The 27,610-nt window shown below is 55.4% G+C and overlaps 1 protein-coding gene across 2 annotated transcripts in view; it reads left to right on the forward strand.

The window, feature by feature from the left end:
* The window catches only part of PARVB (parvin beta), a 137,164-nt gene that overhangs the window by 97,724 nt on the left and 11,830 nt on the right, over nt 1–27,610 (forward strand). For both annotated transcript variants that reach the window (XM_039463225.2, XM_003932743.4), the window contains exons 5-10: nt 2,310–2,450; nt 3,772–3,887; nt 7,510–7,568; nt 11,121–11,140; nt 19,112–19,173; nt 20,800–20,868. In XM_039463225.2, coding sequence (XP_039319159.1) covers nt 2,310–2,450; nt 3,772–3,887; nt 7,510–7,568; nt 11,121–11,140; nt 19,112–19,173; nt 20,800–20,868 — 467 coding nt within the window. The remainder of the gene's footprint in view (nt 1–2,309; nt 2,451–3,771; nt 3,888–7,509; nt 7,569–11,120; nt 11,141–19,111; nt 19,174–20,799; nt 20,869–27,610) is intronic.

The following is a 27,610-nucleotide window of genomic DNA, read 5'->3' on the forward strand; positions in this document are numbered from 1 at the left end:
AAGAAGTGATCAGGACACAGACACACACAGAGGGAGACCGAGTGAGGACACAGGAAGGAGAGGGCAGCCATCGACCAGCCAGGAGAGGGGCCTCAGAAGGGTCCACCCTGCTGGTGTCTTGGTCGTGGACTTCTGGCCTCCAGAGCTGTGACATACGTCTCCGTTGTTGAAGCCACACGGTCTGTGGCACGCTTGGTAGCAACAGCCCAGGCAAACCAATCCATTGTCCTCCACTCTCTGCCGACTCCTCCTCCTCCGCCCTGGCTGACGTGGCCGTGTTCTGTCTGCAGGGCTGCATGCTGGCAGTTGGGCAGTTGCAACGGGGGCACGGCAGGCTCCCCGTCCCCCCGGCGTAGGAGGCTCTGTGACCACCCAGCCCTGTGCCATCCTCTCTCTGTCGTTCCTTCTCCAGGCTGCCCTGCTCTGCCCTGTCTGGTAGTTGAACACCTGTGGGACCTACTTGCTCTCTACTTCCAGGGCGCGAATTGAGACAGACAGCTGTGGATGACTCAGCGAGGAGCTGTTAGATCCAGATGGAGGGAAATCAGCTGAATAAGTGGGGCTGGTTTCCACTCCCCTGCAGGATGCGCATCGTCGGCGGCTTTGTTTCCTCCCTTGCAGTCGCTGCCACCCAATCTGATGTTATTTACGGGTGTCTCTCTCCACGAGGGACCTCTGTTATCTGTGCCATTTCCAGCACCTAGGACAGTGCCTGTCACACACGGGTGCCCAGTCCCTCTCTGTGAGCCAGCAGATGCATGATTGAAGGGGTCTTCTGAGCCCAGCAAACCCTCCTCTAGAATTGTATTGTCCGGAAAGGGATACCAAAGCTGTTTATTTTCCAGCTGGGAAAAGGGGGGCTGTTGGGGAGATAATGCTGGAGACTTGGGGGCCTCCAGCTAAAACGCTTTAAACAGAACTTTGCACTGGGAATCACTTGCAAAACAGAAACCCCATTTGTGACCAGCCTGGGCTTGATTGCTGTCATGATTGCCCGTCATGCTGGCGTCACTGACAGCAGCTGTGTGTGGAAGGCTCCGTGCTGAGAGCCTGCAGTCACCCTCCCAGTAAACCATCTCGTGGTGCTCTGTGACATGGCTTTTGTCGTTTTGCAGAGGAGATCTTTCAGTAAAGACAGGAGTCTTAGAATCGGAGACGAGCAGGGAAGCTGGGAGTCCTTCCTGCCGTGGGGCCCTGTGGCAGGCCTGGGGTGGGGTGCTGGTGGCCATCACCTACTGCTAACCAAAGGAAAATTGAAGGAGGTGCGGGCCTGGCTGGAGCTCGGTCTCAGTAATTGAATCTTGACGGAATGTGACAGTTCTCGTCCGCGCTCCTCCAGATTGCTTCCTGCTCGTTCTTGGTGATCAAGTCATCGCCTGTTCTGTGAATATCTAATCCAACTTCCATTGTGGTGTCAGAATGTTAGAGAAACAGGAATGGGAGCCTCAGGTGCGTGGGGAGGCAGAGGCAGCTTCTAAGACCGTTATTATTATTATTATTATCTTTATCAGTCCTCTCCCTCCCGGGACCCACGGGGACGGCCTTCCTCTCACCTGCCGACCCCACTCGTGTTCTTCCCGGGTAACCTCCTTGCCTCTCAACTGTATCTCGAATTACGTGTCCCCCATTTGGTATGCATGGAATGTTCCCGAGTATAACAGCCACAGTTTTATCCTTAGCTCTTCTCCCCTTTCCAATCTGGAGTCATTCTCTAAGAAAGATGAGTGACCTGAATGTCAGAGTTCCATGGCTCAACGTCTCAAGATGCCTCCATGGCCACATGGTAACCGGCCGGCTTCGGGACCTCCTTGCAGCCAGGGTCCTGGTGGTTCTGAGTTCCTCCAGCTAGATCCTTCCCTTCTCCCCGCCTCCCTCCCCGGCTTTCTCCCTCTGCAACTCCCTCCCTCCCCCCTCCTCCCCCTCCCTTCTTCCCTCCCTCCCTCCCTCCCTCCCTCCCTCCTTCCTTCCTTCCTTCCTTCTTTCTTGACAGAGTCTCACTCTGTTACCTAGGCTGGAGTACAGTGGCACAATTTCGGCTCACTGCAATCTCCACCTCGTGGATTCAACTGATTCTCCTGCCTCAGCCTCCCAAGTAGCTGGGATTACAGGTGCGCACCGGCACGCCCTGCTAATTTTTGTATTTTTAGCAGAGATGGGTTTTACCATGTTGGTCAGGCTGGTCTCGAACTTCTGGCCTCGGGTGATCCACCCATCTCAGCCTCCCACAGTGCTGGGATGACAGGTGTGAGCCACCGCGCCTGGCCCTCCCAGCATTTTCTGACCCTCTCCGCTTGTCCTTCTCATTGCAGAAAAACTGGCAGGATGCAAGCTGAATGTGGCGGAGGTGACACAGTCGGAAATAGGGCAGAAACAGAAGCTGCAGACGGTGCTGGAAGCAGTACATGACCTGCTGCGACCCCGTGGCTGGGCGCTCCGGTGGAGCGTGGACTGTGAGTTCCATGCCACGGGGCGGGGGTGGGGCGGGGGGTGGGAGCATCTGGAGGGAGCCCGTCCTCTCGACATTCGTCATCCACATTTGCCATCCACATTCATCATCATCCCATCTGGCCTTGCATTTTAAAACTGGGTTCATCTCCCTGCTCTGCGAGAGGTGGTGTTGCAGGGGAGAGAACAGGGGTAGGGTTAGGGAGCTCCTGGGAAAGGGACCTGGTCAGGCCGCGATTCCCCATCCGCCCCGGGCTGCAGAGGAGAGAGGAGAGAGAGGCGAGAGGAGAGTTTCTGGCTGGGTGGATCAGAGGGACTTCGAGAGAGAGAAGCAGCCTTCTGGGGTTCTTGTTGGGACTCAACCCCAAATCCTGGTGGCAGCGTCACCCAGTGGGCTGTTTGCCTGTGACCCTCTGGAATGTGTCCCAGAGCGGGCTGGCATGAGGAGGGGTGACATCACGGTATTTCCCAGAGAACACATGAAAGTGGAAGGTGAAAGACTGAGCCAGAAGAAGGTGGAAAGTTCTCCTCCGTCCTGGCCACTCCTTCCCCACCTCCTTCCCCTTGAAGCAGGGCCCTCAGGGTGTGGCTTCAGGACTCTCTGTGCGTTGGTGAGCTGGGCCCTCAGCAGTGGGCAGGAGGCCCTTGGAGCCTGGCCCTGCACCTGGTTTCTCGGCACTGAGACTTTGGGCAGACCCAGGCTGCCTCGTGGGTTGCTGGGTCTGTGGGTGGGGATTCGGGTGCTTTGTAAGCTCTGAAGCCCTGCACGGGACAAGTGGTGATGAGGACCAAGCCTGAGTCCGCGTGCTGAGGAAGAGAGAGGGGGTGCTCAGGCATGGCAGGGCTGATGTCCAGTGTCCCCAGAGCCACATCTGCCCTTGGCAGCCTCCCGTGGTTGGGAGGGTTCATCGCACAGAGCGAGCCCTTCTGTAGCGCCAGAGAGAATAACACGCATCCTTGTGAAGGGGCAGACGGCCGCGGCCTGCTTCCCGTGATCTTTTCCCTTTGTGCTAATTTTACTACGCTGCTCCTTCCTTCTCCTCACCCCTGCCCAATTTATGGCTTTTAAGAACAAAATTGTGCTTCTAGAAGTGCTTGCACAGGTCACCTTAGGCCAAGAGGAAAGGAGGCGTTGACACTGGAAGTGCATTCACCCGGGCCGCACACCAGCTGTCTCCATTTGCCCGCACTGCGGCCGCTCCTTGCCTCCCTGGGGTCTCATTTAGACGCTGCGGTCTCTGTGGCCTCCTGTATGTGGGCTCAGGGTCCTGTCCAACCCAATCTAAAGCGTCTCCCTTCCTTCCCACTTCCTCCTCCCTCCCACAGCAATTCACGGGAAGAACCCGGTGGCCATCCTCCACCTGCTGGTCTCTCTGGCCATGCACTTCAGGGCTCCCATCCGCCTTCCCGAGCATGTGACTGTGCAGGTGGTGGTGGTTCGGGTGAGTAGAACCGAGCGATCAGCCTGCCTGTCACGCCGCCCGAGAGGCCAGCTCTCCCTCCTGTGGTTTTCCTGCCCTCCCTCCCTGCACGAGGCCACCTTCTGTTTTTCCCTTTTGACAACATGTGCGTCTCACCCTGGCTCCGAGATAAATGATTAGAGTGGGAACAATGGCATTGATTTGATGAGAGGCAGAGGCACGAGGGTGTTGAGGTTTGATTTTCCACATTTTTGAAAAGAACATTCATTTCTCTCCAAAGGCAACTGGTTGGAATTCAATCCCCTTGAATGTGCTTATTACTCACTGGGGGAGGTTGGCCCTGCGGGATGAAACAGACACCCAAATTAAAGCCGCTTTGCATTCGCTGGAGGTTGTTCATCATGCCCCATTCTTTCTGTTTTTGGGTTCATTTCTCTTGATTCATTTGGAGAAATGGAAGCAGGACCCAGGGCCTTCTAACAGAGGGTGAGGCAGAGTCACCTTTCTCTTGCTGCTCCTTTTAGGTTTATATTTTTATTTATTTATTTATTTTTGAGACAGAGTCTTGCTCTGTAGCCCAGGCTGGCATGCAGTGGCACAGTCTTGGCTCAGTGCAACCTCCGCCTCCCAAGTTCAACCGATTCTCCTGCCTCAGCCTCCTGAGGCGCCCACCGCCACGCCCAGCTAATTTTTGTATTTTCAGTAGAGATGGGGTTTCACCATGTTGGTCAGGGTGCTTTTGAACTCCTAAACTCGTGATTCACCCGCCTCAGCCTCCCAAAGTACTGGGGTTACAGGTGTGAGCTATAGCGCCTGGCTATTTTTTATTTTATTTTATTTTTTGAGACAGATATTCACTCTGTCACCCAGGCTGTCACCTGTGACTGCAGCCTCAACCTCTTGGGCTCAAGCGACCCTCCCGCCTCAGCCTCCCAAGTAGCTAGGACTATAGGCACAGGCCACCACATCCGGCTAATTTTAAATTTTTGTAGAGATAGGGTCTCGCTGTGTTGCCCAGGCTGGTCTCAAACTCCTGGGCTCAAGCGATCCTCGCATCTCAGCCTCCCAAAGTGCTATGATGATAGGCGGGAGCTGCCGTGCCTGGCCGTGTTTCCCTTACGTTTCAGTGGATAGTTGATGCATAGGTTCGTGTGTGCGGTTTTCCTCAGTTGCCCTCACTGAGCATCCTCTGTCCTCCGAGCACGCAGCACAGGCTGCCGAGGAAGGAGAGGAGAGACGCACGCCTGGAGTCTGCAGGGACGTCGGCTGCTGCCAGAGCTGAGGTCACGCTGGGAGCCTTGGATGGCTCCGTGTTGATCTGACTCGAGACATCTGGCTCCACTTTCCTCTGGCTTTTAAGCTTCTCAGTCCTGTGGTCTCTGCGGTCCGGGAGGACCTGGCTGCGGCCGTGTTTTTCCGAACCCGTTCTGACCCCGCTGTCACCCTGGGGGCTTGGTCTTGACCTGACGGCAATGCCCGTCTCTGGCATCGGGCGAGGGCCACCTCACGTTACCGTGGTCTGTGGTTGGCGGTGGTGACTCAGGACCTCAGGCTCCGTTGCTAAGCCCCTTATCTGGGCCACAGGTCCACAGGCAGCCGTCCGGGAAGGTCTTCCTAGGGTACACGGGGATGTGGTTCCCAGCCCCACCTACGTCAGCCCGGGGCCCCAGGAGCCCTGTGCAGCCTCCAAAACCCCAGTATTTCCTTTCGGCCTTGCGCTTGGGGCCAAGATAATCTTTGGGGTTTGCAGCAAGTTTGAACCAGGCAAGCGCTTGTGACGCTTCCTGCCGTAACTGGGGTTAGAGAAGTGTTTGGACCATCAGAGTGGAATAAAACGGGGAGCCAGGGGTCCTGTGAACTGGGCACCTTAGAGCTGCCTTCTGTCTTCCCTGCAGCCCCCTCGGAGCTTCCTCAGGGGACCCCTTATCAAACTCCAGACAGGGTGATGCGAGGGGTGTGGCCTTTCCTGGGCAGGAAGGAGGGAAGGGAAGGGCCTTATTTGCTGCCTGGCCACGTGGCTTTGCGCTGATCACCTGCTGTTGGAAATAGATGCTCGGTGCCACGAAGAAAAATGAGCACTGAGACATCGGATCAGCACGCAGTTTTTACTTTCTGGACTGCAGGAAGGGTCCTCTCGGGTTTTAGTTTCAATTGTGAGGCCTGGCTCCAGCCGACAGAGACCAGACAGAGCAGTGAGGACACCCCAAATGTGTAAGGAGTAAATTTGTCTGTTTGCCTTTGCTCATTGTGCTGTCGTGGCAAGATGGCTGGTGCCACCAAGCATCTATTTCCAACACTTGCCTTTGCCGAGCTCCGGTGCTTTCCCCCATAAAATCAAGATTTTACTGCAAACCTTTGAAACATCCAGCTTTATGTCTCCGATCCCTAGACCTGGGCCCAGCACCTTTTGGGTGGGTGCGTCATGCATGTCTGGTCCGTGACTGAGTGAATACAGTCTCTCTGGACCGTCCGTGGCAGACCCCCCTGAGAATCAGGGTAAGCGTTGCCCACAGAGTTGTTCTGTAACCAGCGCCTTCCCTGAGTGTTCGCCGGAGGCCAAGCCCCGGAAAGGGATGGAAGCCCAGGTCTTGGTGGTGCCCATGGTGGGCTGGCCCAGTGGGAAGTGAGTTTCTGGTCCCTCGAGGGGTTCAGCCGTGCTTGGATCAGCCACCCGGCTCTGCCTGGAGCTCCCGTGAGAGGCGGGCTGCCGCCCCCACTGTCACCACTGCCGTGCCCCTGCTTGCCACCATCATTGCACCCGTCATGCTCTGGGGGAAGTGTGACCTGTACTATGTCAGTTTCCTAGGGCAGTGGTAACAAAGTACCACAAACCAGGTGGCTTAAAACAGCAGGCATTTATTCTCCTGCAATTACGGAGGCCAGAAGTCTGAAATCAAGACGTCGTCGGAGCGGTGTGTCCCTCCTGACGCCTCCTCCTCTAGGAGGGGGTTTTCCTGCCTCCTCCAGCTCCTGATGGTGCCCATCGGTCCTTGGTGTTCTTGGCTTGTGGTCGCATCTCTCTGGTCTCTGTGTCCATCATCACGTGGCCTCCTCCCTCTGTCTGTTTCTGTGTCTATTTCTCCTTCTAATAAGGATGTGAGTCATACTGGATTAAGGTGGGGCTCACCATAATCATTGCAGCCTCATCTGAGCTGGTATCTGCAAAGACCCTTGTTTCCAAATGAGATCACGTGCCGGAGTGCATGGTGTATATGAACTCTGGGGGACCCTCTTCAGTCCCGTGCACACACACGGTCGCAGGGGTGTTCTCTGTTACTTATGTTCCTTCCAATTGTGAGCCTCATCTCTCCTAGCTGCAAAGCGTAGAGGATCCCTTTGGGCAATCCTGACCTGGGGTGTTTCTCCTGAGACCTACCCAAAGGCCAGCTCTCAGGGCCATGGGGAGACCAGAGGGTGGGGAGGAGGATGGGGACAGGTTGTGGCCACTGAAAGGCACCCTGCCCAGGGTCCCCTGCTGTGCCCCAACCAAGGCCTGGCATGCCTGTTCAGCACCACCCCTCCTTCTCCGTGGCTCTCTTCTAAGAGGGTCTCCGGCCCCGCAGCTTCATCCGCCCTGTCGCTGTGTCCTTCCTCATCTCTCTCCACTGCCTGATTTTGTGTTTGTTTGTGCTGGGGTTTTCAGAAGCGGGAAGGCCTGCTGCATTCCAGCCACGTCTCAGAGGAGCTGACCACAACCACAGAGTAAGTGGACCCCTGCCCTGCCCTTCCAGGCCATGCTGCTCTGCGCGAGCTGGACCCCAGGCTGCCACTTCAGCCAGGGACGCCAGCGCACGTGGGGCCGCTCCTGGTCCACGCCCCTTCACTTTCGCATGTGATTCTCCGGCCGCTTCCTGCCCCAGCTCTCCTCCCTCTGCACACTCTCTTCAGAGCTTTTGACATTAGAACGGAGTTACCTTCCACAGCCTTTGAATTTTTCATTCCTTATCTTGAAAGGTGAGCTTGAAGAATGTTCAAGGTGGGGCAGGCAGAGTGGGAGTTCAGGATGGTTAGAGAGACCCATCATCTCCGTTTGTCTACGTTAGCCCTGTCAGAGGTGGGGGCTGCATGTTAAGCCAGAACTTTCCTCTGACAGACACAGCTAAACCATCTCTTATCTCCGAGAGAAAGCCGAGGGCAGGTGTTCAGAAGTCTAAAAGTCTTCAAATCTATTGAAAATAGCAAATCAAACAACATCTGTGGTGTGTGGTTTTAAGGACCCCTTGTGATAACCTGTGAAGGATCTTTAGAATTCACTGCATTTGTGCCTCTTGACTAAACCTGTTTCAGATGAAACAGAACATTTAAAAATTGATTGTCTCGGCTAACCCATCAGCTAAGTTCACAGAGTGATTAATTACTGTGTTGTGAATTCGTGGATGCTATTTCAAAAATTGGAGCTGACACAGGAAACCACTCGTGGCTTGCAAGCTGTCAGGGAAGATGATGGGATGGTGGAGTGCAGGCTGACGCCTGTGTGGAGGCCGGCCGAGAGGGCTCCCAGTCTGCCCCAGGCCCGGGGAGGGAGCAGAGAGAGCTGGAGGAGGGGAGGATGGGAATGTGGTTCGGTGCCCGGCACAGTGGGCCTTTGGCAGCGGCTCCGCCTGTTCAGCCGTAGGAGAAGGGCTGCTTGTGAGGAACTGGGATTGGGCTGGTGTCTGTTTATTGTTGTGTAACAAATCACCCCCAAAGCTGAGTAGCTTGAAACAACATCTGTTTCAATTGCTTCTCACAATTCTGTGGGTCAGCAATCTGGGCTGGGCTCAGCTGGGCGGTTCTTCAGCCAGTCTCACCTGGGGTTGCTCGTGTGATGCAGACACCTGAAGGCTGGATGGAGGCTGGGGAGGCTTCTCGGCCTCCCCCTACCTCTGGCGGTTGGTGTTCACCTCCCCTGGTCTCTTTCCTCCTCATGGAGCTGGACATCTTCCCAGAGTGCCCTCAGGGTCTGGAGAGAGTGAGAGTGCAGCTGCAGGCCCCTTGAGGCCTTGTCTCAGACATCCATACACATGTCCTCAATTCTGTGAGTCAAAGTGAGTCACAGGTCGTGCTGGATCAAGGTTCAGGAAACAGACTCTGCTTCCTTGTGCAGAAATGGCCTAGGTTGTTGGAGGTGGACACGCTGTGATAAGAGTCCCCTTCCAGGTGATGGGGGTCCCATATGAGGGCAGCAAGGAGGAACTGGGGCCTCCACAGTCATCCTAAGTAAAACCAGAATGGTCCAGAGACAGAGTATGAGCAAGTGGATGGGAGAATAGCCTCAACTATTCACCAGCGGTAACTGGCCCTGAGGACCTGCTGCATGCCAGGCTCCCTGCTGGGTCCACAGAGACACGGAGAGGCGGGCTGAGCACGGTCCCTCTCCTCTAGGGCCGCCCGTCCTGCTGGCGAGAAAGGACGCATCCGAAGACATGTACGATCCAGCACAGGGGGCTCGTGGGAAGTGCCTCAGGGCCTTAAGGGAATTTCCAGGAGGAGGGGAGTGCCCCAAAGTCAGGGCAGGGGAAATTCCAGTGGAGGCCACCTCAACCAGGTGCCAGGTGGCCCTGAGCAGCAAGGAAGGGAGTTGGGGTTTTCTAGCTGGAGTCAGCGTCCCTCTGCAAGCCAGGGCAGGGGTAGGGGAGAGGCTGGTGTCTCCTCTCCAGGCTGATGCCCCAGGTGGGTCCTCCTCAGGGCTCATCATGCCATCCTGGTCACCTGTTCCTGTTCCCCTCTGTGGCCACAGAGGCTCTGACGGAGCTTCTGAGTCATGGGATGTCTGCTGAAAACCAGCGGCCCAAAGATCCACGTTCAGTTTCCTAAGGCGGCATCACCACCTCCCATCCAGTCTCAGTGTTGTCCTTTCTAGAGGCAGCTACGAGGTCACCACCTCCAGGAAGCCCTCCTATCTGCCAAGCAGGAGTGCTTGGCTTCCCGTTAGTTCCCGTGGCCTCTGGATACACATGGCCAACATTGAAATATTGGCTTAGGAGGTCTCTCACCCCCGGCCATCCCGAGGGCAGGGCCACACGGTATTTATCTCCAAGGGATATTAATTTCTGTTATCTGCGTAGCCGGCATGTAGTAGATGCTCAAGTAAGCGCTTGTTAAATAAGCTGGAGCCAAAAGACTTGAGCGTAGAGGGATTTGGGGACAATGGGAAGGCAGTGCGCGGGAAGGCTCTGGGCACTCACGCGCTGGGAAGCTGTGAGAGGATGCCAGCCGCCCCCATTCCCCCCACTGCGTTCACCGCCCGCTGCCTGAGGTCAGGGCCCCGCCTCGTGGTTCCCCAGAATCCTTTAATTCCGTGAGTCCCGCAAGTACACTGTGTTTATCCTGGAAACATAATACTTGGGTAACCAGCAACCTTGTGTGTTTATTTATTTATTTTTTTGAGAGAGTCTCTCTCTGTTGCCCAGGCTGGAGTGCAGTGGTGCGACCCCAGTTCACTGCAGCGTCGACCTCCCAGGCTCAAGCGATCCTCCCACCTCAGCTCCCGAGTCGCTGGGACCACGGCCCACACGCCGTCACACCCAGCTCATTTCTTTGCGCTTTTCTTAGAGGGGGTTTCGCCACAATGGCCAGGCATGTCTCTCCAGCCATGGTTTTGTTTGTTAGTTTTTGAGACAGAGTTTTACTCTCATTGCCCAGGCTGGAGTGCAATGGCGCGATCTCGGCTCACTGTGACCTCCACCTCCTGGGTTCAGGTGATTCTCCTGCCTCAGCCTCCCAGGTAGCTGGGATTACAGGCACCTGACACCACACCCGGCTAATTTTTGCATTTTTAATAGAGACGGGGTTTCGCCATTTTGGCCAGGCTGATCTTGAGCTCCTGACCTCAAATGATCCATCTGCCTCTGCCCCCCAAATGCTGGGATTACAGGCGTGACCCACCGGGCCTGGCCCAGCCTGTGTTTTGAGCCTTCTATGGCTGCTGGAAGCCCTATTATCTGCTGAAATCTTCAGGTTAACTAAGCACTGTCTTGATTTAAGCACCTCCCCTCTGAAAGGCATTCCCGACGGCATGGTTAATGCGCAAAGAGAGGTGGGGATTTGCTGCTGATCTTGTGCAAACGTGAATAATCCACACAAACACCTCTCGTTTATAATTAGAGCGGGCCAGAACGTAGCACAGTGTGACATGCGTGATCAGTAGGCCTTCACGTGGGCAGCGAGGGGCCTGGCGTTCTGGCTGGCCTGTCCCTTACCCTCCACGTGCTGCTTGCGAAACTGCATTTGGGGTGACCCATCTGACGCCCTTCTCTGTACTCTTGTTTGCAGGATGATGATGGGCCGGTTTGGTAAGTAACCCCGGGGGAAGTGGGGAGACGGAGGTGTGTTAGGGCTGCCCCAGGAAGCTCCCCGAGACTGTACATGGTCCTTTTGGGGGGAGTGGGAAGCTGGGTGGGTCTCACTCCCCCTGTAGTTCTGTAATCCTAGAGAAAGCACGCTGTCCGCCCCCACCTTTCGGTGCAATGGGCTTGTTTCTCAGAGCGGAGAGGGGCTGGGTGGTGCTAGGTAGAGTCGGGTGGGGCCAGGCACAGTGACTCACACCTGTAATCCCAGCACTTTGAGAGGCCGAGGTAGTTGGATCACCTGAGGACAGGGGTTCGAGACCAGCCTGACAAACATGGTGAAACCCCGTCTCTACTAAAACATACGAAACTTAGCCAGGTGTGGTGGCAGGCGCCTGTAATCCCAGCTACTCGGGAGGCTGAGGCAGAAGTGCTTGAACCCAGGAGGCGGAGGTTGTAGTGAGCCGAGACTGTGCCATTGTGCTCCAGTCTGGGCAACAGAGTGAGACTCTGTCTTAAAAAAAAAAAAAAAAAAGAGTGGGGTGGAAGGCTGGGTGGCTAGCCAGGGGAGTGGGAGGGGCCTGGGACGTGACGTCACCGGCTGGAACTGTCCAGGGCTGGGGTGGGAGCGGTCAAGGGGAAACGGGAGGGAGGAGAGGCGGCTGGTACGTGGCGCGCCGTTGACTGGCTGGGGGAGAATGGCTCCCCTCTGTGATGTCCTTCCACGTGTATTGTTTCCTCCTGGAAACGGCTGCGTTAGCAGACTTCCTTGAAGTCAGGCAGCAGGGGCTCAGTCCGGGCTGGTGGCCTGTGGCCTGCCCTTTCCTCTCTCTGCTCCTCATCTGTGAAGTGGGAGCTGGGCTGCTGTGAGGATGGGGTGAGATCACAGGTGAGTGCCCTGCTTGGCCACGGGCAGCCCTCTATGTGGGGTGGTTTTATTAGTGTTGGTTTTCAGTGGCTCTTCCCAATGACTCTCTCTTCCCCCCAACTAAAGCCTGAGACCCCATCTTACTCTCAATAAGGGATGGCAACATTTCAACCCTCAGAGCCAGGATACCCCAGCCCTCAGCCTGGCCAGGCTCCCTGCTTTGGGGAGCATTTCCAAAGGGAAACCCCTTGACCCCTAAATAGCATGGTCTCCAGTGAGCAGGGAGTGGAGAACCGTTCTTAAGAGGAAGAATGGAATCCAAATAGAAATTTCCCGTGTGCCTCTCCAGCCCGCCAGCCCGGAGCTGATGTCTGTCCTTTTAGGGTCCTCCAGCCGGGGGTGCCACCCACTGAGTCCTATACATTGAGGGCTGGGCCAGCTCGGCCATGGGGCTCTGTAACCTCGAAGTGATTATGGGGACCAGCTAGGATGCCATCGCTGCTTACCTGTAGTATTAGGGTTCTCTAGAAAGACAGAAGCAATAGGACAGATCTATATATTAAGGGGAGTTTATTAAGGATATGAGCTCACACCATCACAAGGTCCCACAATAGGCCATCTACAAGCTGAGGGGCAAGGAAGCCAGTCCAAACCCCAGAGCTGAGGAACTTAGAGTCTGATGTTCAAGAAGCATCCAGCGTGGGAGGAAGCAGCAGCCTGGAAGGCGAGGCCCGTCGAGTCTGTTCACGGTCTGCTGCCTGCTTTATTCTGGCTGCTCTGGCAGCGGGTTAGATGGTGCCCACCCAGATTAAGGCTGGTCTGCCTCTCCCAGCCACTGACTCAAATGTCTGTCTCCTTTGGCAACACCCTCACAGACACACCCGGGGACCACGCCCTGGATCCTTCAATCCAATCCAGCTGACACAGTATTAACCACCATGCCTGTGGTGAGGGGAAGGGGCTCCGATCCCACGGGGCTTGAATTGAGAAGACTCGGTGAGGATGTGTCCGAGGGGCTTCCTTTGTGAGACCTTCAGCTGTGCGGGGACCATTCACAGGCCTTCGCTTTTTTTTTTTTTTTTTTTTTTTTAAGGAGACTTTCAGCTCTTTTAAAACGTCTCTATTATTAAAAAAAAAAAAAAAAAAAAAAAAAAAACCAAGGATGAGAAAGAGAAGCCTCCTGTGTCTAGTTGCTGAGGGAGGCGAGACCTAGTGGGGCACAGCTCCCGGGGCCGGACTGGGGCGTCGCCCCACCCTGCGTCTAGGTACAGGCCCACTTTGGGGGCCCAGTGCCCCCCTCTGTTAACTCCTCTCCTCCCTTTCTTCCCAGAGGAGGCTCAGCACCCCTTTGGAATTGTAGAGGCCTAGAGATGAGGAGAGTGGGTGCATCAAGCGTTCTGGAGTGTTTTTGGCTTTCTGTGACACCGTCACTTCTGTGCTTGGTATGGGCCTCATTGGAGATGTAGGGAAAAGACAGCCTGGACCATTGAGTTGGGAGCGCACGGGCCTCGGGCTGTGTGTAGCACCCTGTGGCCCGGAGCCCCTGCCACCCTAGGAACGAGCTTTAGGGTCTGATGTGCAGGGCAGTGGCTCCCTAGGTAAGAGCCAGGTGTCACATGTGAAAAGTGGACCCAGCTGCCTCTCCAGGGGCGGCGGAACTGCGGGATCACAAGACCAATTTGCACAATGGGCTGAAGGAGTTGTTCTCATTACGTCGTAGGCTTCATGCTCTGTGCTCCGGGAGATGCAAACGGGCTATTAGTCGGTGACAGGCAATTAGTTCTGCCCCCGGGCTTGCTGCTGCCGCTGACGCAGGCTCCGAAGTCTCCTGGTTACCCAGCCTGCCACCCTCAGGCGCAGCAGGGCTTCTGGCCCGGCACCCGCTCCCGTGGGGGCAGCAGCGTGCCTTATCTTGGCTTCCCTGTGATGCCGCTTGCTCCTCCAGCCCCCAGGAGCACGCTGGGGCGCGCTCTCCTCCAGCAGCCTCCACCTGAATGCTCTCCCTCGGGATTACCCCATGGCTCACTCCTTCAGCTCCGCCAGCTCTTGGTTCAAATGTCACTGATCTGGGAGGCCCTCTCTGACTCCACTGCCCTAAACTGCCTTCCGCTGGCTGTCCCCCCGCCGCCCGCCACGTCTTAGTTATCTCTGCAGTCATGTGATGAACCAAGCAGCACTCTGCTCAGGGGGATGGCCTGGCTCTTCTCCCCTGCACCAGTGTTCACACAACGAAGCCTGCACGTGCCTGGCAGACACTGGTGCCAGCAAAGGTTCAGGAGCACCCAGAGCCCCTGCTTTTCTCCCTCCACACACGGCTCCTTGACCCAAGGAGGTGCCCTGTGGGCTGGAGCTGGCCCTTTCTCAGGCTGCCCCTTCACCCCACCCTACCAAAGCAGCCAGCCTGGCCAGTCTGCCATGCAGCTGGTGCCAGATGTTCTAGGAGCTTCTGGAAGGCCGGGCAGACCCTCCTTGGCTCATGTGCTGAGCTTTGCCAGAAGCGGTCTTCTGGGCCTCAGTTTCCCCACGAGCACCCTGAGCCAGGGAGGGATGGGGGCTCTGCTCTGCCCACTCCCCATCATTCCAGCAAGAGAGGTGGCTCCCCAGATCCTCGCTGCCTCTTGATGGCATCGCTGCCCTGGCCGAGGTGGGTGAGGAGGCTTCTCTCCACGGAAACAAGTCTCAGGGGAGCCAAGGAGCTTGCAGCCTGGTCTCCACGGCAACGGGCCAGCTGCTGCGGCTTCTCCGCCGGCCGCCCTTCCCCCTCCTGAGCCTGCCCTGGGCTGGAGGGGAAAGGGGGGGACAGGCCTGCCTCACCCTCTTCCCCCTCCTTGTAACTCCCAGTCAGACCCCTTCACGTCCCTCCCATTTCTGCCAACAGAGCTTGTTCCAGAAGTGCCAGCTCCGCCCCGGCACCCCTGGCTCCTGGTGCCCTCCGTCGCTCCCACGCTGCTGGCCACAGCCCCTGTTCACAGCTCTCTCAGGCCACCGGCTCTTGAACCTGCTCTGGGCTTTCTGGCATCTCTCCTTGTGCCTGCTGCTGGCACGGAGGAGCGCCTTTCCTGTCCTCTGGCCCCAGCAAGCCGGGCTTGACCCCCAGGGCTGCCTCGTGAAGCCTTACCCAGGTTCGCCAGCCCTTGGTTCAGACGCAGGTGCCTCCAGGGACCAGCTGATCATATAAAAGGGGAGAGTGGCTAGATTGTGCAGTGATAACGCCAGCTGCCCCTTCACCCCAGCTGGGTGGCAGTGGGGAGTGGTGGGGTCTGGGGCACCCTGCAGAGTCCATATGCCCTTCCCCGGGGCTGCTCCCTGCTGCCAGGCTCACTGTTGCCAAAGCCTCCAGTTCAGGCGTCCCCAGACTTTTTACACAGGGGGCCAGTTCACGGTCCCTCAGACCGTTGGAGGGCCGCCACATACCGTGCTCCTCTCACTGACCACCAATGAAAGAGGTGCCCCTTCCTGAAGTGCGGCGGGGGGCCGGATAAATGGCCTTAGGGGACCGCAGTTTGGGGATGCCTGCTCCAGGTCTTCGAGAGAGGCCAGACGCTCAGAACTTTTGGACAGACCTTCCCATTTAAGAGCTGTTGACTCTGGCCGGGCACCGTGGCTCACGCCTGTAGTCCCAATGCTTTGGGAGGCTGAGGTGGGTGGATCACCTGAGGTCAGGAGTTCAAGACCGGCCTGACCAACATGGCAAAACCCCGTCTCTACTAAAAATACAAAAATTAGCCTGGCGTGCTGTTGGATGCCTGTAATCCCAGCTACTCAGGAGGCTGAGGCAGGAGAATGGCTTGAACTCGGGAAGCGGAGGTTGCGGTGAGCCAAGATTGTGCCACCGCACTCGAGCCTGGGTGACAGAGTGAGACTCTGTCTTACAAAGCCAAAAAATCAAAATAAAAACAAAAACTGTTGACTCAAATCAGAACATGACGGGGACCGACCTGAGTGTTCTTGCAGATTGAACTTGGGCAGACCCGGCCTGGATTCCTCTTTGCTGACGCTAACAGGACCGCACGATCAGAGCTGCCTCCCTCTCCAGACCCTCCCCGGAGTCTGCGCCTCTCCCAAGAGCAGGGCCGCTCCTTGTTTATCTCTGTGGCATCTCCAGAGCCTGCGGAGGCTCTGGGGGACCGGACGAGAGGGAGCTGTAGGGACTGAGGGCCAACATCGCTCCTGCCTCTGCCCACTGCCCCGCTTCCTTCCACACTGAGGGCGAGGCAGGGGCCGTCAGAACGCCACCTTTAACCTTTACGGAGGAAGAGGTGGGGCTGGAGAGGGGAGGATTTGCCCAAAGTCATGGGGTGTGAAGTCAGGCGGCTGGGATCTGCATCTAGTTATGTTCCCAAGGCCAGGCACATCTCAGCAGTACAGTATGTACGCTCTCTCCCCCTCCCCCTATGTCTCTCTCTCTCTCTCTCTTCCCCCCTCCCCCTCCCCATCTGTCTCTCTCCCCCCCTCTCCTCTGTCTTTCTCTCTCCCCACCCCTCTCTCTCTCCCCCTCCCCACCCCTCTCTCTCTCCCCCTCCCCACCCCTCTCTCTCTCTCCCCCTCCCCATCTGTCTCTCTCCCCCCCTCTCCTCTGTCTTTCTCTCTCCCCACCCCTCTCTCTCTCCCCCTCCCTACCCCTCTCTCTCTCTCCCCCTCCCCACCCCTCTCTCTCTCTCCCCCTCCCCACCCCCCTCTCTCTTTCCCCCTCCCCATCTGTCTCTCTCCCCACCTCTGTCTCTCTCTCCCCCCTCCCCCTCTGTCTCTCTCTCTCTCTCCTCCCCCGCTCCCCCTGTCTCTCTCTCTCTCTTCCCCCTCCCCCTGTCTCTCTCTCTCTCTCCCCACCCCCGCTCCCTCTCTGTCTCTCTCTCTCTCCCCCTCTCCTCTGTCTCTCTCTCTCCCCACCCCCTCTCTCTCCCCCTCCCCCTCTGTTTCTCTCTCTCTCTCTCTCTCTCTCTCTCTCGCTCTCTCTCTCTCTCTCTGTCTGTCTCTCTCCCTGCTAGGTGAGGGCAGTCCCTGAGGAGGCCCCTGGGCCACCCCTAGACAGGTGGGAGGCGCTTCCTACCCCACCCCTTCCTGTCAAGCTGGGCTCTGCAGCTCCCCAGGGCTGCTCCTTGGGTTGGGGTCCCAGCCTGGCTGGTAACAGAGGGTCTCTCCACTGGGCTCGGTCTTCTCAGCATGCTCCGTCCCCAGGAGCCTGGAGGATGGAATTTGGCGGCCCTGGGTCCCTTCCAAATGCCCTGGGTCCTGTGCCTGGCCCCTGGTGCCCGTTTTCAGAGCTGGGGGTCCCTCCCTGCTGTGTGGACTGTGTGACATGATGCCAGTCCCCAGGTCCAGGGACACGGCAGCCGGCAGAGAGGCCTCTGCGGCACCGATGCCTCCCTGAGTGGCTTGACTCTGCCAGCCCAGCGGTGGCCCGGCTAAATATACCCTGGCTGACGTCAAGCACTCTTCTGCTCCTGGGGTTTTTCTTAAGCTGCGTTTAGAGTTTACGTGCTGCTTTGTAAAGATGTCACTTTTGGGTTTTTTTGGCCCCTTAGCCGACTGCCGTATTGAGTGTGCTCTGACTTAGATGTTTTAAAAATACTTTACAGCTGCCGCAGTAGAAAGCTGCCAGGTGTCCGGAGGCATTTTGATCAGTGTCGGTCTTTAGGTGAAGAAAACTTCCCTTCCCTCCCTCCATGCACACATACACACGTGTGCACACGTGTGCACACACACTTTCCTTCTCTCCTTTCCACCTCCGCAAGGCCAAGGAAGAGCTGCCCGGGCCGGGCTGGGCAGGGGGCTGTGAGCTGCCTTCTGGGCAGCCCGGCCTGGAAGGAAGGGGCCCGCGTGCTTCCTCTGGGAGGAGGCCTGGCCGGCTTCTGTCCCTGGGCCTCTGGCTTACCTGGGCCTAATCCCTTCCTTCTTATTCTCTTTCTTGGCTTTCTCTGTCTGTATCTCTGTTTCTCTCTCTCTCCTGCCCCCCAGGCCAGGGTGGTCCCTGAGGAGGCCCCTGGGCCACCCCTAGACAGGTGGGAGGAGCTTCCTACCCTCCCCTTCCTGTCAAGCTGGGCTCTGCAGCTCCCGAGGGCTCCTCCTTGGTTGGGGTCCCAGCCTGGCTGGTAACAGAGCGTCTCTCCACTGGGCTCGGTCTTCTGAGCTTGCTCTGTCCCCAGGAGCCTGGAGGATGGAAGTTGCCGGGCCCTGGATCCCTTCCAGATGCCCTCGTCCCCCTCTCTTCTGCCCTGGCAGTGACACCCCACAGCTCTGTGTCTACCTAGAGACCTCAGCCCTCTCTCTGCCTGGAGTCCAAGTCTCTGTCCCTTATGCCCCATGGGACCTCCCTCCATGGCAGCAAAGGCTCTGAGGCAGGTGCGTCCCAGTGTCAGGAGCAGCTGGAAGGCCGGTGGGTGGGCGAAGTCACGTAGGGCACGTGTTGGAGGATGACTCTGAGCCGGAGTGTCCCATGGCCCGTGAAAGAGGATGGATTTGATCTGAGTGTCCCGTGGCCCATGGAGACGGGATGGATTTTATTCAAAGCATGATAAGAAGCAGTTGGAGGGTTTTCCTTGTGGTGGGAGTGGAGGAGGGGAGCAACTGATTCTGTTTGCACTGGAAAGGGCTTACTCTGCCTGCTGGGAAGAAGGGATCAGGGGTCGGGAGGAGAGTAGGAGGCTGCAGCTGCTCCCAGGCAAGGAGCAGTGAGGTGTGGGCGGCTGGGCCACGGCCGCGGGGGAGGTGGGTGGATTCACAGGTACCATTTGCTGGTAGACAGGGAGCGTGGGAACAGGGAGGATTCAGGACGCCTCAAGTCCTAGGACGTGGCAGGGGCGGATGCCAGGTGCCGTCTCCGTGTTTCATGTGAAAAGGTCAGGAGCAGGTGGCAGGGACCCTTTGCCGCCTCTAGTCCACGCTGTTCCGGGTGTGCTGAAGCGCGCTTGCCCACCGTGGTTTGGCCAGGACTGATCGTCGGGGTCAGCTCTTTCATTCTGGCAGGAATTGGAAGGATTCTAGGCAGGTGTGGGAGATCAGGCTGAACCTCCTCGGAGATCAGAAGCTGGCATGTCCCCGGGGTGTGGGGGATTAGGGCAGCACCACGGGCCCCCATAACTGCTCCTCTGTGTCTCTCTGCATGTCCTCAGAGCGGGACGCCTTCGACACGCTCTTCGACCACGCCCCGGACAAGCTCAGCGTGGTGAAGAAGGTGAGCTGCTGGCGGGGTGTTGGGTGGCTTCTCTTCTGGCTCCGGCTTTTTGACAGCACAAATGCCCACTGGGAAGAAGGTGGGAAAATGTTTGGAATCTCAGAAATGTTTGCCACATGGATTGAAATGTCATTACAGTCAGAAAACGTAACCACAGTGCATAAAATTAGCGCCTTGTAACTCAAAATCTCTGCTCCCCGGGCATCTTCCTGCCGCTCTGCTTCTGTTCAGTGAATTACCCAGCCAGCAGTGCTTTCTGACCCCGGGCCTTTTTGCCATGTGCCTGCTGCTCTGGCTGGCCTCCTTAGCATCTCCGGCCTGCGCCGTAAACACGCAGGCCTGGGTACCCACTCAGCTCACTCCCACTTGGCACTGTCCAGCTCTGGAGATGCTCCCACTGAAGCATCCTCAAGTCCAGCTCCAATGTCCCCTCTCCTAGGTCTTCATGGGGCTCCGCACACCTCTCCTCTGGGTCATGAAATCTCCCCTGCACTGCGTGTCTCCCTGCAGCACCCTAGCTCCTGATGTCTCCGTCCCACCACTGCGTGCGTGTGGAGAAATACATCAGAGGCCCTGTGTCAGGGGCTGGGGATGGAGCTCTTAACTGTGTTTCTGTCCTTAGCACCAAGTGGCATGCTTGGCACATAGTAGCTGCTCAGTCAGTTTGAGCAGAATGGGTAAGAAATCATATCATGGGCAGTGGTGGGTAGTAGTGAGTTTCCAGAAAATTTCAGTTCAGTCGCTGAGGAATGACAGGTGACAGGTTTTGAACTGCTGGAGAGAAGCCAGTGCCCCTTGGGACCTACATAACAGGGCTCAGAATCCCTCAGATCCACTCCCTGAGTGGATCTCCCCATGCACTGAAAATCCACAGGCGGGCCGGGCATGGTGACGCATGCCTATAATCCCAGCAATACGGGAGGCCCAAATGGGCGGATCACCTGAGGTCGGGAGTTAGAGACCAGCCTGAGCAACATGGAGAAACCCCGTCCCTACCAAAAATACAAAATTAGCTGGGCATGGTGGTGCTTGCTTGTGATCCCAGCTACTATGGAGGTTGAGGCAGGAGGATCCCTTGAGCCTGGGAGGCGGAGGTTGCAGTGAGCTGAGATTGCACCATGGCACTGCAGCCTGGGCAACAAGAGCAAAACTCCATCTCAAAAAAAAAAAAAAAAAAAAAAAAAAAAGGAAAAAAACCTCGATGGGCGTGGCCCAAGGCAGCGCCTCCCTGTCAGTCATTCTGAGTGTGCCGTTCACAGTTCCAGGTCACATCCAAGATACATCTGCAAATGTAACAATCCTCCCCTGGCCATTTTGTATCTTTCTTAAGAGCACAGTGTTCTTCAGTGTGATTGTTACATAGGGCACGCGTGTGCAGATCGGCCTGTGTATGCATGGGGTGGTGAACAGGAACGTGCGTAGCCAGGACAGACGCGGGCACAGTGCTGTGAACGCTGGGGGCTGTGGTCGGGATGTTGCGTTTGAAACACCGGCTTTTTATTTCAGCAAACGGGAGGTGATGAAAGCGTTTCACAGCGCCGGGGCTGGCGGATGCCAGGCCTGCCCCTCCAGATGGGGCCTGCACGTGGCCACTCACGGCGTCCCTGTCTCTCTTGTTCTTGGCAGTCTCTCATCACGTTTGTGAACAAGCACCTGAACAAGCTGAATCTGGAGGTGACGGAGCTGGAGACCCAGGTATACACGGTTTGGCCCGCCCCTGTTTTCAGTAGGCGTTTTCATCCCAGGTGGGACGGGCGGACACAGCTGGCACCATTTTGCTCATCTCACAAGGAATTCCCGTGGCGCGGGCAGAACTAACCACCTCGGCCTTCTCAGCCCCTCTGTCTTCCTTTCCTGGGGCTGCCGCCGCAAAGCACCACAAGCCGAGTGGCCGCAACAACAGACCTCTGTGTCCTGGAGTGCTGGAGGCTCGAAATCCAAAATCAAGGTGTGGTCCGGGAGGGTTCCCTCCGAGGCCGCGCGGGAGGGTCTGTTCCTGGCCTCTCTCCCAGCTTCTGGGGTTTTGCTGGGATCGTTGGCTTCCTCGGCGTGTACACGCGTCGGTGTGGTCCTTGTGTGCGAGTCTCTGTGTCCACATTTCCCCGTTTAATCAGGACCTGGTCATGCTGGATGAGAGCCTGCCCATGACTTCAGCTTCACCTGGCTGCATCTGTGTAAACCCGTTTCCAATACGCCACATTCACAGGTCCTGGTGATTAGGGTTCCGCTGCGTCTTTTTCTGGGAGACGCAAAATCCCAAAACACCTGAGGGTGTTATTCAACCCTTAACACTCTCCTGGGCTCCACCCCAGCCCACCACAGGGCCTTGGCACCTACAGTTTCTCCATCTAGAATGTGCTGGCCCTTGGGAGACCGAGGCGGGTAGATCACCTGAGGTTGGGAGTTCAAGACCAGCCTGACCAACATGGAGAAACCCTGTCTCTACTAAAAATACAAAATTAGCCGGGTGTGGTGGTGGTGCGTGCCTGTAATAGTCTCAGCTACTCTGGAGGCTGAGGCGGGAGAATAGGTTGAACCCGGGAGGCCGAGGTTGTGGTGAGCCGAGATCGCACCATTGCACTCCAGCCTGGGCAACAAGAGCGAGACTCACTTTGAAAAAAAGAGAAAGGAAAGGAACGCGCTGGCCCCTTTAGCCTCTGCTCAGTGCCACTGTCACCCTGTGGCCGGGACCTGGCAAATGTCCTCCTGGTCAGTATGTATAACACATCCCTTCAGCAGTGAGTATATCAGGTTTACTCCTCCAGCCCCAACCCCCACTCAGAGCTAAAGGAGCGTCGTGAAAATATGTTTCTGAGCACTCAGTGAGCATTAAAGACAAAAGACAATTTTCCCAGGATTAGCAGGGTGCTTGGATGCGGAGGCTGTTGAGCTCCTGGTACAAACATCCCCGATGCACAGCTGATCCTTCTTAAACCCCAGGGCGGCCGAATTCATTCCCTTCTTCTTTAACTTTCCTCGTTTGCTTTTCTAATTAAAAAAGTAATTCAGGTTCATTGTAGAAATGTCTAAAATGCAGATAAGCAAAACAAACGAAAACCATCCTGCACAGTCATCTCCCGTCACCCGGAGCTGACTGCGGACGCTTTTGTTCAGACCTGTTCTCCACGTGGACAGCGGGTCGCGGGCAGTGTGGGTCTGTCTGGGGCAGCATCACGGCCCGTTTTTAACATGTCTGTTTATTTGTGTATCGTTTGCCAACCATTTATTGATTTCCGCAGTTTACAAACGTTGCGCATTCAGCCTCGGGTTGTTTTCTGTTTGAGACCTCAGCACCCCAGAAGCAGGGGAGGGGAAAAGTGAAAATCCTTTTTATCCTTTTCTGCACACCTCCCCCTTCAGACCCTCTGGGGTAGCTGACTGCAGTTCGTGGTTGGCTGTGTATTTTTCTAGATATTTTTTGTGCATAAATGTATTTTCCTAAATGACGGTGGATCTTGCTGTCCACTGTTGTGTAATGTGTTTTGTGTCACTAGCTACACTGTGGACATCTTTTGGTGTAAGAGAAAGTGCGTGTGTGTGTGTGTGTTTCTGATTCTTTTTCCCTTGCTCAATCTATCCATCTATCTATATTTTGTCACTTTTTTTTTTTTTTTTGAGACAGAGTCTCATTCTGTCACCCAGGCTGGAATGCAGTGGTGCCATCTCAGCTCATTGCAACCTCCGCCTCCCTGGTTCAAACGATTCTGCCTCAGCCTCCCGTGTAGCTGGGACTACAGGCACCTGCCACCACACCCGGCTAAGTGTTGTATTTTTAGTAGAGACGGGGTTTCACTGTGTTGGCCACTCTGGTCTCCAGCTCTGGACCTCGTGATCCACCCGCCGTGGCCTTCCGAAGTGCTGAGATTACAGGTGTGAGCCACCTCGCCTGTATTTTGTCCCTTTTAATGGGAAGTGTATCTCGTCAGCTGGAAGTCTGCACTGCACTTCATCAAAGCAGCGCCTCACAACTGGATTTTTTTCTGCTCCTGTAAATAGCAGTGCAGAGAGCATCTTTGTGCACAGCTGTCTGTGCCCCGGTCTGCTTCCTCAGGATAAACGCCTGGAAGTGGAGTCATTAGAGCGAAGCCCGCGCCGTACTCTCTGAAGGCCTGGGAAGGTTTGCTGTGTGGGGGCCCCGGTACCGTCACGGGGCGGTGACGGGCAGTGCTCTTCCACATCCATCCCAGCTGTCCCCACACCCCTTCTCACAGGCGCCTGCACATCGCTATGAGCAGCCGAGCCTCTTAGATTGAGACTCTGAAATTAAATTTGCATTTATTTCTATTTACTCAATATCAACATTTCTTTTTCCTATTATACTGTGTAGAGTCCTAAACGTATGTTTAATCACTGGCCCACCAGAAGAGGTCACCGGCCACAGAAAGGCAGGGATTTGTTTTTGATTTGTTGCAAAGGAATTTGGGTGTTTGTATAAATACCATATATCATTTATAAAGACTATAAATCATTAATGTCTTGATGCCCTGGGAATCGGAGAGACCCTGGTTTAATTTCTTCCATTTCTGTGTGTGTGTGTGGGTGTGTGGTTTATGTAGCATGTGTGGTGTGTGTGTGGGTTATGTAGTCTGTGTGGTGTGTGTGTGTTTTATGAGTCTGTGTGGGGTGTGTGTGTGTGGGGTGTGTGTGTGTGGGGGGTGTGTGTGTGTGTGTGTGGTTTATGTAGTCCGTGTGTGGGGTGTGTGTGGGTTATGTAGTCTGTGTGGTGTGTGTGGGGGTTATGTAGTCTGGTGTGTGTGTGTGTGCGCGTGCGTTATGTAGTCTGTGTGGTGTGTATGTGGGTTATGTAGTCTGTGTGGTGTGTGTGTGTGGTTTATGAGTCTGTGTGTGTGTGTGTGTGTGTGTGCGTTATGTAGTCTGTGTGGTGTGTGTGTGGTTTATGTAGTCTGTGTGGTGTGTGTGTGGGTTATGTAGTCTGGTGTGTGTGTGTGGTTTATGTAGTCTGGTGTGTGAGTGTGTGTGCATGCGTTATGTAGTCTGTGGTTGTGTGTGTGTGTATGCGTGTGTTATGTAGTCTGCGTGGTGTGTGTGGGGGTTATGTAGTCTGTGTGGTATGTGTGTGTGGTTTATGTAGTCTATGTGGTGTTTGTGTGGTTGATGAGTCTGTGTGGTGTGTGTGTGTGGTGTGTGTGTGGTTTATGTAGTCTCTGGTGTGTGTGTGTGGTTTATGTAGTCTGGTTGTGTGTGTTTGTGCGCATGCATTATGTAGTCTGTGTGGTGTGTATGTGGGTTATATAGTCTGTGTGGTATGTGTGTGTGGTTTATGTAGTCTATGTGGTGTGTGTGTGGTTGATGAGTCTGTGTGGTGTGTGTGTGTGGTGTGTGTGTGGTTTATGTAGTCTGTGGTGTGTATGTGTGTGTGTGCGCATTAGTCTGTGTGGTGTGTGTGTGGGTTATGTAGTCTGGTGTGTGTGTGTGTGTGGTTTAGTCTGGTGTGTGTGTGGTTTATGTAGCCTGTGTGTGTGTGTGTGTGTGTGCGCGCGCATTAGTCTGGGGTGTGTGTGTGGTTTATGTAGTCTGTGGTGTGTGTGTGTGGGGGGTGTGTGGTTTATGTAGTCTGTGTGGTGTGTGTGTGTATGTGTGCGTGCATTAGTCTGTGTGGTGTGTGTGTGTGGTTTATGTAGTCTCTGTGTGTGTGTGTGGTTTATATAGTCTGTGTGGTGTGTGTGTGGTTTATGTAGTCTGTGTGTGTGTGTGTGTGTGTGTGTGTGTGGTTTATATAGTCTGTGTGGTGTGTGTGTGGTTTATGTAGTCTGTGGTGTGTGTGTGGGGGGGGTGTGTGGTTTATGTAGTCTGTATGGTGTGTGTGTGTGTGTGTGTGTGTGTGCATTAGTCTGTGTGGTGTGTATGTGGTTTATATGGCAGGTTGCTGAGTGAGAACACCACCCTGGGTGCTGGTGAGAGTGGAGGGCCACCTGCTCGCAGCTGGGCCCCCAGGCCCTGCCCTCTCCGTGTGGCGGTCCCTCCCGCCTTCCCGTGACCCCGTGTGCCGGGACAGGGAGGAGCCGCAGTGGGAGGAAGCTCGGTGCCTGTGGGCGCAGCAGGGTGGCCTCCGCAGACCTCCTGGGGAGAGGTGTGGGGTGGCGCCTTCATTCACACGGCAGCTTCCGTTCCCTGGAAGTGAGTCCTCAGAGACGTGGGTGCCGGCCCCTGCGCACAAGCCGGCTCGGTGCTATTCTGGTGGGAAAATGCCAACATGCTTGACCAAGGCGCTGTGGGCGCGAGGCTTCCCTGCGGAGACAGACTTAAAAGAGTTCTTCAGCCGGGCGCGGTGGCTCACGCCTGTCATCCCAGCACTTTGGGAGGCCGAGGCGGGTGGATCACGAGGTCGAGAGATCAAGACCATCCTGGTCAACATGGTGAAACCCCGTCTCTACTCAAAATACAAAAAATTAGCTGGGCATGGTGGCGCGTGCCTGTAATCCCAGCTACTCAGGAGGCTGAGGCGGGAGAATTGCCTGAGCCTAGGAGGCGGAGGTTGAGGTGAGCCGAGATCGCGCCATTGCACTCCAGCCTGGGTGACAGAGCGAGACTCCTTCTCAAAAAAAAAAAAAAAAAGTTCTTCAAACCTGTCTGATCTCCTTAATGAGAGGGGTTGGAGAATCTTCCGGACCAGCACCGATGAACAGACCTTTCTTTCATAATGCAAGTGTCCTGTAGCTGTGCTGGTCAGCACGGCAGCCACTGGCCACACGTGGTTACTGAGCACCCGAAAGGTGGTCATGCTGCTGAGAAATGAAATGTTTCATTTTAATGAATTTTTCAAAACATTCAGATTTAAGAATCCTGGAGATTTTTTGTACAACAATGTGAATGTACCTAACGTGACTGAATTGGACGCTTCAAAGTAGTTAAGATGGTAAATGTGATGGTATGTTTTATGGTATGTTTTTACCACAATTTAAAGAGAAAAGTCAGCACAGGCGAGATACAAAAAGACAAATGTCTATGCGATTCCACTGACAGGAGAGACCCAGAGGAGTCAAAGTCATAGTGACAGAGAGTAGGATGATTGGTGGCTCTCAGGGGCTGGGCGGAGAGTCAGAGTCTCATGTTGGGAACACGAAGAGTATCTGGAGATGTGCCTGTGTGTGTTCCCAACGATGAGAAAGTACTTACTGCCACTGACCTGCGCACTTAGGTTGGAAACAGACGCTCGGTGCCACGAAGAAAAGTCAGCACTGAGACAAAGGATCTCTCAGCAAGCAATTTTTACTTCCTGCACTGCAGGAAAGGGACCCTCACTAGCCATCTTGCCATGAGAGTATAATGAACAGAGGAAAGCAGACGTGTTTATTCCTTGCGCATTTGGGGTCGTCCTCACTGCTGTGTCTGGTCTCCGTTGGCTGGAGCCAGACCTCACAATCTAAACTAAAACCCGATTGGTAATAACTGGAAACTTTTCTAAAGAGGTAAAAGCAGTGGAGAGCTGGGACATGCCTGTGAGCACGTCCAGCACAGAGATCTTGGGTAAAGTACAAGGACACAGAATGTACCACGTGCCTGGAAGCATGGCGTGTCCAACGGCTACAGAGGACAGGGCTTCACAGAGTTATTAGCACACTTATTCTTTAACAGGAGAGAAATTTTGAAGAGGAACTTTCCTACTTCCCACAATTTAGAAACAGTTAAGATGGCGAATTCTAGCCTGTGTATATTTTATCACAACAAAAAAGAATTAAGTCAGCAACATTCAGACACAAACATTTTTTACTTAAATAGCTGCATGTGGCCATGGGCTACCATGTTGGACAGCAGCTCTAGAGCCATGGAGGCTGGGGCTGCAGTCACTGTGGTCTCTGCTGCAAGACAGAGTGGTGAGGGCCACCCAGTCCCAGCTCTGTGCCCTGCAGGTCTGAATGAGTTATTCCAGCAGCCGATGCTGAGGGAGCACTCACTGTGCCAGGGGCTCCCTGCCCGCCCTCTCGCTGTGTCTTTACGGTAGCCCTGGGCGATGGGAGTCAGTGCTATCCCTGGGGTCAGCAGGAGGGGACGGTTCCAAAGGCACAGTCCTAGCCAGGCCGCTGCACTCAGCTCCAAACACTCATCTCATTGTATTTAGTATTCGCAGTGCCCACGTATCACAGCCCTCCCGCCCTTTTGCTTTTCCTAGATTAGGCGCCGGGTCTCAAAGGATTTCATGATCATCCCTTCACTTGATTCCAGATTCTCCTGCCTGAAGTGAGAGGAGGGATGGATTGCTTTACTTTAAAATATTTCTGGCTAGGTGCAGTGGCTCTCACCTGTAATCCTAGCACTTTGGGAGGCTGAGGAAAGCCGATCACTTGAGCCCTGGAATTTAAGACCAGCCTGGGCAATATGGCAAAACGCTGTCTCTACAAAAAATACGAAGGCTGATACAGGAGAATCACTTGAACCCAGGAAGCAGAGGTTGCAGTGAGTGGAGACGGTGCCATTA

Source organism: Saimiri boliviensis, chromosome 21 (assembly GCF_048565385.1).
Source record: "Saimiri boliviensis isolate mSaiBol1 chromosome 21, mSaiBol1.pri, whole genome shotgun sequence".
In the NCBI taxonomy this organism is placed as follows: domain Eukaryota; kingdom Metazoa; phylum Chordata; class Mammalia; order Primates; family Cebidae; genus Saimiri; species Saimiri boliviensis.